We start from the raw sequence: 10,861 nt of genomic DNA, 5'->3' as shown, positions 1-10,861 counted from the left end.
GGGGGGGGGAGGGAGGGGAGGGGAGGGGAGGGTAAAGGGGAAAGAGCAACCAAAGGACTTACATGCAGGAATAGAGGCCTGACCAATGGACACGGACAACGGGGGGGAGGGGGGTGGAGGGTGATGCAGGGACAGGGACACACATGTAATATCTTAATCAATAAAAAATATATTAAAAAAAAAATAATGGCTCACTAGTACCACTTTTACATAAAAAGACTGCATCAGAAGACAAAAAATATGTAAACAGATTTACAAACCTTTTGCATACTTCCAAATTAGCTTCAGTTTCCATGTCAACATCATTATCTTGAGAAACTGTTGTTCTTGCTCTTTTACTTTCTACTACTTTTGCTGCTGCCTTAAAAAAAGGTTTGGAGAAAGAAAGGAATGCATTAAGCCATTTTAAAAAAGAGCATTAAATTAAAGCTTCTAATTCTTTGATAGTCATAACCAAAATATCTATTCACAGGCCAATCAAGGGCACTATGCTGTAGCTGTGACATATGAGCAGCTATTTCAGCTATCTGCTTGGTTTGTAAGCATTATGCAGGTCTTTCCTTGTAAACATATGTTACACCTCCGATGTTCTCTTGGAAATTTGAAGATAAAAATGTTACTTTACTTTTCCCAAAAATATGCAAAAACTTTCAGTAAAATTTAAATTGAAACTAAATATTTTTGCTTATTTCTTAACTCATTCTAAGTTTTCCCTCTAACTTTTTATTTTGAAAAATTTCAACTCTTATTTTGAAAAGTTATAAAAATACTATAAAAACCACCAAAAAACCCTTTACATTCACTAATTGTAACATTTTGCCACATTCTTTTACAAAAAAATCACGAAACAAAATTCTGACTTGCTTTTAAAGGATTTCTATTTCAAGTATTCTTCTTTATTATATCAATTTCTCCTAAATCTACCAGTCTTTCTGAATACATGCATACCTTCATTAGAAATGTTGATGATTTTTCATCAAGTACATAATTCACAAAACTCTTAATTTTCTCCATCATATGGCTGTAGCTGAAGTGTTGGAAAAAAGAATGAAATGTATCTTTCTGAGAGATTACCATAAGCAATTTTCTTTGTAAAGACTAGAGAAAAGAGAAGAAACATTAACCCATAAATCAAATAACATAAATAGAAATTTTGTCATAAATTAAAAAGATCATTTTGTAAATATAAACTCAAAGACCTACAATTAAGAGATTTTTAAGATTCTCATGTTTTAAATCGCCCACCAATTTATTTTTCCTGACTTAAAGAAACACCTTATATTTCACACACTTACAAAAGAACTTTAAAAAGATTACAAACCTGAATGTCCATTACCAAATTTAAGAACTAAGACATCATCTGTACAGTCACAGCCCTGTTTATAAGTAAGGGCAGGGAACCCAATAAATGTATTAGGCTTTCTGCTGAAATCTGGAGTGTTATACCCCAGGAACAGGAGGAAATTAGACATAGATGGAGCCATACTAAAACTATAACTGACTTTCAACTTGGCTTAGTCCCTCAAAGGATTAAAGTCATCACCCCACAACTCTATATTTGTACCAGTAAATGAAAAGATGCTCACTTGCATTAGTCATCAGGAAAACAAGTTAAAACACAATGTGCCCCTAGCCAGTTTTGCTCAGTGAATAGAGCGTTGGCCCACGGACTGAAGGGTCCTGGGTTTGATTCCAGTCAAGGGCATGTACCTTGGTTGCAGGCTTGATCCCTGGCCCTGGTCGGGGTGTGTGTGGGAGGCAACCAATCAATGTGTCTCTCTGTATCTCCCCCTCCCTTCCACTCTCTCACTCTCCGACAGCACTAGAGAAACTGACATAATATTAATGTAACTATTTTGGAAAACTATTTGGCAGCATCTGTAGAGGGCCGCGTGGGAGGCACCTAGGTATTTTCTTAAAATTGTCAGCTGAACTCAGAGCATAGGCAGAGCCACGCCCTGGGAACATGCTTCCTCAATAAGGCTGGACATGTTAATCAGGCAGGGGTGGAACTAGATATGTAAATCTAGGCCTTTAAAATAAACCTGCTGTGTTCTCAGCCCGCTTTTTGCCGCCTCTCCATCAGAGAGGATGGCGCCCACCTGGCCCCAGCTTAAACTCTATTTCTGCGTCTTGGTCTTTCTTTAATTTCTTAATCCCCAGCTCCTCCACTCAGCGAATGGACTGTTTCCTTTTCCATGCGGGACGTGGAGAAGAGAGAAACAGGCCCCCCACAAGCATCTACCAAAACTGAATGAATATGTTCATATCATGTAACCCATCAATTCTATTCCTAAGTACATGCCAATAAAAACACATACAAGGTGTCCCAAAAAATGTATATACACTTTGAATGATTATAAAGTCAGAGTTTTTTAACATACAAAATTTAAAAGAATCTGTAGAAATGAATACTGTTTTGTGCCTGTTTCCAAACTGATGACCGTTCTAGTTCAGGCACTGCTGATAATGCGAAGCAGTGGAATTGCAAACATCAAGAATCATTTCACCTTAGCCAGTTGATCAGTGGTTAGAGCGTTGGCCCGTGGACTCAAGGGTCTCAGGTTTGATTGTGATCAAGGGCACATACCTCTACGGTTACAGGCTCAATGCCCAGTATGCAGGAGGCAACCAATAGATATGTCTCTCTCACATCGTTGTTTCTCTCTCTCTGTCTCTCCCCCTCTCGTCCCCTCTAAAAATCAATAGGAAAAAAGAAATCCTCAGATGAGGATTAACAAAAACAACAAAAAAGAATTATTTCTTTCGGCATTTGTGTGCCTCCAATTAGCTGACTGTTGCCGGTTTTATCTTTTATGTATCCCCATAAAAAAAGTCTACTGGCACTTTAGGATAAATTTTCTTTGTTCAAAGCTTAGTCTGGCTTCACCTATTATTTCAAATCAGTTAAACCTGAAAAAGATTGAAAATTACGGTGAGTTATCAGCTATTAAAGTGTGTAAATATTTCTTTGGGACACCTGGTATATGTACTACAAAAGACAAGTATAAAGGAATGTAATAGCCCCAAACTGAAAATGACTTCAAATGTCCATCAACAGTAGAATGTTATAGTATATTCCTACAATAAAGCAACAAGAATGAACTATTGTTATAAGCAACATCATGGATCAATATTAATATATATATAAACTTGTATAGCAAGCTCAGAAACAAGTAAAATTGATCTTGGATGTTACAAGTCAGACCAGTGGTTGCCCTTGAGAAGGTGGGAAGGACAGTGACTGGAGGGTGGGGGTGCTGGTAGTCTTCTGATTAATGGTCTAGGTCTAGGCGCAGTGGTCGGCAAACTGCAGCTCCACAAACCGCGGCTGCGAGCCACATGTGGCTCTTTGGCCCCTTGAGTGTGGCTCTTCCACAAAATACCGGTTCTTCCACAAAATACCAACTTCTGCGCATGGGCCACGAAGTTTCAATCGCACTGTATGTGCGCGCCCCCACGTGGTATTTTGTGGAAGAGCCACACTCAAGGGGCCAAAGAGCCACATGTGGCTCTCGAGCCGCGGTTTGCCGACCACGGGTCTAGGGGCTCATCACACAAATGTGCTGCTCCTTTTGTGAAAACACACCTACTTACACATTTATGATACATGCACTATGCTAGAGGTATGTTATTAATAAAAAGTTTACAGAAAACATATAAAACTATTTTTTCTTTGAATAAGCTTAATTTACTCCAATAGCACTTTGCTTTTAATCTTTGACCTTAACAACTAATGAACATATAAGAAACTTACAGAAAAATAAGCAAGTTATAATGCCTTCTTCTTCCATCCTGCAATGCCCAATATAGTAGCCACTAGCCACTCATGGCTACTAAACCCTTAAAATGTATGACTCCAACTCAGCCAGTGTGGTTTGCCGGTTGAGTGTCGACCTATGAATCAGGAGGCTTAGTAGGTTTCATTTCAAGTCAGGGTACGTGCCCGGGTTGCGGGCTCCATCCCCAGTAGGGGGAGTGCGGAGGCATCCTATCAATGATTCTCTTATATTAAAATGTATGACAAAAGTATAAAATATACGCCAGGTTTCGAAGACTTAGTACAAAAAAGGAAAGCAAAATATTTCATCAATACATTCTTATACTGATTAGATGTTAAAAACAATGTATTTTTTTAACATATTGGGTTAAATAAAATGTTATTAAAATTAGTTTCACTTGTTTCTTTTAACCTTTTTTATGTGGCTACTAGAAAATGTAAAAATCACATATTGGACTTGTACTGTATTTCTACTGGACAGCACTGTTCTATACTGTTCATCATTCCTTTCTCCTTCCATGTTCTCCCCATTTCCCTCATGCCATATAAACAGTTCTACAATTCTGATTCTAATTTAAACAATTACCGTATCAGAATCTGAGTCACCAAATATTCTTTCAAAGACTTCTTCTGCTTCCTTAAAATTGCCACTTTCCATACAAACAGCTATAGCCTAAAAAAAGACAAATGCATACTTAAGACTGCTTTGTAAAATAATTGTTGTTTAATATTGAAATAACTCAGAGAAGTCTGAACGACTTCATTTAAAATATTTTTATGTAGTTTAACAATATTATTTTTTGGAGTTTAATAATTTTGATTTGATAAATTATATAAAATACTTTTTCAAAGATAAAATAACTGTGGTTTGAAAAGACATGAAAAAACTTCATATCCTATATAATAAAAGCCTAATATGCTAAGTGTCCGGTCAACAGGTCAGCCATTCAACCAATAAAAGAGTAACATGCTAATGATATGCTAAGGCTGCTCAACCTCTCACTATGACATGCACTGACCACCAGGGAGGCAGATAGTTGACTGGAAGATAGTCGCTATGATGTGCACTGACCACCAGAGGACAGACACTCCGAATGGTAGGTTAGCTTGCTGTTGGGGTCCAGCTGATCAGGACTGAGTGAAATGGGCCAGGCACGCCCTGGAGCCCTCCCCATAGTCCCTCCCCCACTGGTCAACCTCTCACATCCTTCCCCAGCCCCAATCGTGCACCGGTGGGGTCCCTTAGCCTGGCTGCGCCCTTTCGCAATCCAGGGCCCCTCAGGGGATGTCGGAGAGCTGGTTTCAGCCCGATCTCTGCAGGCCAGGCTGAGGGACCCCACTGGTGCACAAATTTGTGCACTGGGCTTTTTAGTATGCTAATAAACATGCAACTTTCTATCATTTTTGAATTCAGGCCAAATTAAAGGCAGGTATTAATAACTTAGAAGCTATGTTATGTACATTTACAATCCACTTAAATGTGGGGAAACAGTGGCATTTATGATAATTAGTTAATATAAAATCTGCTAGAGAGGATGCCTGAAAAATCTCTAATAGAAACCTAGGAAGCTAGATGCTTTTAATAATCATTTTATAAACTGGCCTTTTTTTAAAAAAATATATTTTATTGATTTTTTACAGAGAGGAAGGGAGAGAGACAGAGAGTTAGAAACATCGATCAGCTGCCTCTTGCACATCTCCTACTGGGGATGTGTCCGCAACCCAGGTACACGCCCTTGACCGGAATTGAACCTGGGACCTTTCAGTCCTTAGGCCGACGCTCTATCCACTGAGCCAAACCGGTTTCGGCTAAACTGGACTTCTTTGATATCATATGTGGTAAGATATGGGACCACCATTACTATCTAAGTAGCTTTATAAACTTGGGCAAATTATTTAACCTCTTGGCGCTGCTTCATTTTCCTTATATGTAAAAGGGTAGAAAAAAATAGTATCTATTTCACAGAATTGTTGTAAGGTTACAGAGTCATATATGAAAGTACTCACAATAGTATACCTGGCAAATAGTAAGCAATATATTACAGGTTTGCTATATATTTTATGGTAACCCACTCAACTTTAATAGTATATTAACAAAGGCCTGTTTCTTCTAGAGCACTCCCAAAATTTGGAAAGCATGACAAATCTCTTTGCCCTAGGTTGAAATTCTTAAAAGAAACAGTCATTTTTGCCCATTCTCATCAAGTCTTAATTCTACTTGACAGTCACTATACTATCAAAATTAATTCCTGGGAAGGTGGGATTTTCTCTTCTACTCAACAGTAAAACATTTTAAATGTAGAAAAGATTATTCATCTAACAAAATTCCTCTTAGCAAAACACATTTTTCCTGCTCTTATATCTTTGAGTGGCTTTTTTGGCTTATCACTCTTTAATAGGTTACTCCTAAAATTTTTACAGAGTTGAAACTTTATGTTCTCTTCATAACAAAAATCCATTGATTTTTAAAAAATGAAATATTCTAATGTATTCACATTTATAATCTTTAAATAAAAATTGAGAGGGCACTGGCCAGCATGGCTCAGTGGTTGAGTGTCGACCTATGAACCAGGAGGTCATGGTCCAATTACCGTTCGGGGCATATGCCTGGGCTGTGGGCTTGATCACCAACCAGTGTGGAGAATGCAGGAGGCAGCTGATCAGTGATTCTCTCTCATCATTGATGCTTCTATCTCTCTTGCCCTGTCCCATCCTCTCTGAAATCAATAAAAAAAATGTTTTTTAAAAAATTGTTCCTGGAACTATCCAATGACACTTTCTAAAATATATATATACATATATGTGAATGAGAGGGCACAAATCACAAGTTTTTCAAAGTTGCCTGATGGACTATAAATAGATGTGGCACATTTTCCAAAGTTTGGCAATAAACACTCATGTAGCAGACTTAAGTCCCAGCTCGCAGAGCTCATGTCCAGACTATAAACCAAAGGTCAAATTTCTAAAGAAAATGATTACATTAAATTTTACTCTGGGTTTACTGCCCAACTTCTATTAGAGTGACTCTTAATTTCTTTAGATATGTTTTTCTTTTCTAGCAGAATAATAATTATAGACAGAAAGTAACACTCATACCTGAATTTTAATTAAATTTTGTATTTCTTCATGAAGTTTATCATGTTCCTTTTCAATTGAATCCCAAATCATCAGGGCTGATTCCAAGGGTGTAATTCGTTCATCAGTTTCAAACTGTGCATCTTTTAAAACCATAATAAAAATAAGTTAGAAAGCTAAATAGAACCTTACTGCATCAATTTTTAAAATTCATTTATTTAAATATTTATCAAGTGTATACTATCTCCTAGGCATTGCTTTTATATATACCAGTTTAGGAAAGTGATCTCACTTTTCAAGTTGATTTCCTTATTAAAAATCAACTTTAACAATGGAAAAAGCTAGATTAGTTTACCATTTAAAGCTTTTCTTTACTAAAATATTGATTTTAAGAGCTAAAATAAACTATACATTACATAAGGTATCACAGTAACAGAATTCTTTTTTTAAAAAAATATTATTTTATTGATTTTTTACAGAGAGGGAGGGAGAGGGATAGAGTTAGAAACATCGATGAGAGAGAAACATTGATTCAGCTGCCTCTTGCACGCCCCCCACTGGGGATGTGCCCGCAACCCAAGTACATGCCCTTGACGGGAATCGAACCTGGAACCCTTCAGTCCGCAGGCCGACGCTCTATCTGCTGAGCCAAACCAGCTAGGGTAGTAACAGAATTATTAAATAATTCATAAGAATCATTATGTATTATAACAAACCTCTAGACTAGAGCATGAAATTAGTTTATTTTGTATTTAATTTTACCATATACTACTTGAAATCCTTGTTATATATTTTGTGGATGTTTGAAATAGGATCTTTCAAAAAGTTATTTCTCTACCAACATTCTTCCAGTCACCAAGACTTAAAATCTAAGGAGTCACTATTTTATTCCTTTCTCATTACCATATCCAATCTGTTGCAAAACACTGTATAGTGGTTAAAAAACTTGACTTTGGAGTTTATTCCAGACGCTGTTATTACCTGTATAGTGCTGAAAACATTATTTCACCTTTTTAAGCCTCTTTTTTTCTCACCTACAAATGGAACATTAAATACTATCTCATAGGATTTATGTGAATATTTAATGAGATAGTATTTTTATTACTGTTAAACTTTCTTAAAACAGAAGTTTGATCAGGTTTTTCTGATCAAAGACTCACAGTGGCTGGTAACTACTTAGCAAATTACATACAAAATCTCAATGTGACACTCAGAACCTTCACTATAATCAAAAGGCCCTTTAAATGACCATGTTGTAATATCAGCCATTACTGATAATCTGAATCAGGCATGCCCATTCCAATCTAAAATGAACTCTGGGGACAAGCAAGAGATATTATAGTTAGAAATCGGCTTACATAGATAATTGCTGAAATCAAGTTCAAGAGGCTTCAAATATCATAGTGCTGGTAAAACAAAACAGTGTGACTGACAGGAAAAGTCACCTCAAAAGTTACCATACAAACTTAAATTAAAATCTCCAAGGTAGAGTCTGTGAAGTGTGGGACCACAGTAGCAGGATCAGAATCACCTGGGAACTTACAAGAAACATAACTCCAGGGCCCCTCACCCATCCCACTGAATCCGAAACTCATGGAGGGAAAGGGGATTCAGCATTCTTTCTTTCTTTTTTTAAAACAAGTTCTCTCATATTTCTGAAGCAGTATCAAGTTTGAGAGCTACCACTCTAAGAAGATGGGGACTGTATCTCTTTTACTTGCTTTAGATATGCTTGTGTGTATATGTATATGACAAATACATATGGGCAAACTCTCAAAAACAAATGATGGCCCACCATCTGTTTCTCATTGTCTTACCTTTAGACATAGACTGAAATATTTCCAATATAAGATAAAAATACATATTTACCGAGGGCTTTTCCTGATGCAATTCGTGTCAAAAACTGGCATATGTATATAGTTCTCAATTGATGAGATGTTAGACTGGATAACCCATGAATAATAGCTGAAAAAGGAAAAAAAGTGAATTTTATTAAAACTAAAAAAAACAACCCTAACCCAGCAGTGCCTATATGGTTATTGAGAAAAAAGGTTATAAACATCACACAAAAATTACCATAAAGTTAGAGCTATATACTTTTATTTGTAGGCAATTTTTTAAAACTACATATATTTTTATTTCAGAGAGGAAGGGAGAGGGAGAGAGATAGAAACATCAATGATGAGAGAGAATCATTGACCGGCTGCCTTCTGCATGTCCTTCACTAGAGATCGAGCACGTAAGCCAGGCATGTGCCCTTGACCAGAATTGAACCTGGGACACTTCAGTTCATAGGCCGATGCTCTATCCACTGAGCCAAAACAGCCAGGGCTATTTGTAGGCAATTTTTAAAATACAGTGGGGCCTTGACTTACGAGTGTCCTGACTAACGAGTTTTTTAAATATGAGCCGTCTCTCGGCCGATTTTTTGCTTTGAGTTGCGAGCTAAAATTCGGGTTACGAGCCAGCTTCAGATACCCCACCGCTAGTTGGCGCAGCGAACGTGACAGTGAACACCACAACATCAGCCCAGCATCATGTGTCTCACTTGTTCACTTTAAGATTTGACATGCGAGTAATTTGAGTTATGAGCTCCGTCACAGAACAAATTAAACTCATAAGTCAAGGCCCCACTGTATCAGAACAAAATTACAACAATAAACACTTGTAAAATAAAGCTATTATTTCACATGTAGAATAATAAATATTTAAAACTACTTTCACATGTAGCACTCTAATGAATAGGGAGATTTAGACCCAACTTATAAAATGTGTCTAGTCATTATCTGGAAACATTTTATATTTTAAAACTCCTAATGTTATAGGAAATATTTTATATTACTTCTGTCAAGGTTTCAGTTAAGTGTTGGTTACAGGTATGAAAAGAGCAGGTAGCCAAGTTCAATCATAGTAGGTTTTCCTTGTTCAGAAGGGCAATGGTATGCAGGATATCTGCAGTGACCACAGTTGACTAAACTGACCAGGGAGGGAAGCGAATACAGAAGGGATCTGATTTTCTTCTCGACAGATTAGGTTTTTGTTACTTTGCTCCTATGCTTTACTTCTCCCCTGTGGGACTCACTAAAATTTTAATTAGTCACTTGCATAACTTTTTAATTTGTGCCTCAAACCATCTGAGGGGCAAGGACCAGTTGGCTATCTCATTCAGTCATTAGTCCCTAATACTGGCTAGAAGTACATGTCCAGTAAATATTGAATGAATTTGGTTTAAATTTTATTTAAATTTTAGTGTAATATTAAGGCATTTTAGAATTGAGGAAATGTATTTGTCTTATCTGCTTAGTGGCTGCAGGACTGCTTTTTTTGAGTTTTATATATACCAGGTAAGCACCAGGTGAAGTATAATGGCCCTGTTAGGTCTTAATGCTTCTTTTTTTAAAAAATATATTTTTATTGACTTTTTACAGAGAGGAAGAGAGAGGGATAGAGAGTTAGAAACATCGATCAGCTGCTTCCTGCACACCTCCTACTGGGGATGTGCCCACAACCAAGGTACATGCCCTTGACCGGAATCGAACCTGGGACCTTTCAGTCCGCAGGCCGACGCTCCATCCATTGAGCCAAAGCGGTTAGGGCAATGCTTCTTTGTTATATGCTTCCATAGCATTCTACACTCATCTTTTTTGGTTTCCTCCACATTTTTACTTTAGTTGTTCAGTGATTTGTCTTTCATTGCTATATGATAATGAACTCACTGAGGTCCAGGATTATGGTTTACTCACCACTGTATATACTCACTGTCTAGCATAACACCTGGGTGGGCATTCAGATATTTGAGATTAGTACAAATAAATGCCCTGACCGGAAATTGAACCGTGACCTCCCGGTTCATATGTGACACTCAACCACTGAGCCATGCTTGCTGGGCTCTTTTTTTTTTTTAAATCTTTACCCAAGGATATTTTTCCATTGATTTTTAGAGAGAGTGGGAGAGAAAGGGAAAGACAGAGAGAAATATCGATGTGAGAGAAACACATAAATTCA

General features: G+C 37.2%; 1 protein-coding gene across 4 annotated transcripts in view; it reads right to left on the bottom strand.

The window, feature by feature from the left end:
- TERF1 (telomeric repeat binding factor (NIMA-interacting) 1) overlaps nt 1–10,861 on the bottom strand; it is a 35,082-nt gene that overhangs the window by 21,705 nt on the left and 2,516 nt on the right. For 3 of the 4 annotated variants that reach the window (XM_015566257.1, XM_015566258.1, XM_015566259.1), the window contains exons 2-6: nt 8,726–8,821; nt 6,878–6,999; nt 4,368–4,454; nt 949–1,098; nt 261–361 (exon numbers count right to left, since the gene is read on the bottom strand). In XM_015566257.1, coding sequence (XP_015421743.1) covers nt 261–361; nt 949–1,098; nt 4,368–4,454; nt 6,878–6,999; nt 8,726–8,821 — 556 coding nt within the window. Of the gene's footprint in view, nt 1–260; nt 362–948; nt 1,099–4,367; nt 4,455–6,877; nt 7,000–8,725; nt 8,822–10,861 lie in introns of those variants that run through there. The other variant, XM_015566260.1, reaches the window with a different exon arrangement.

This window comes from Myotis davidii, unplaced genomic scaffold (assembly GCF_000327345.1).
Source record: "Myotis davidii unplaced genomic scaffold, ASM32734v1 scaffold200, whole genome shotgun sequence".
Lineage (NCBI taxonomy): Eukaryota > Metazoa > Chordata > Mammalia > Chiroptera > Vespertilionidae > Myotis > Myotis davidii.
This window is presented reverse-complemented; position numbering and strand designations above follow the sequence as displayed.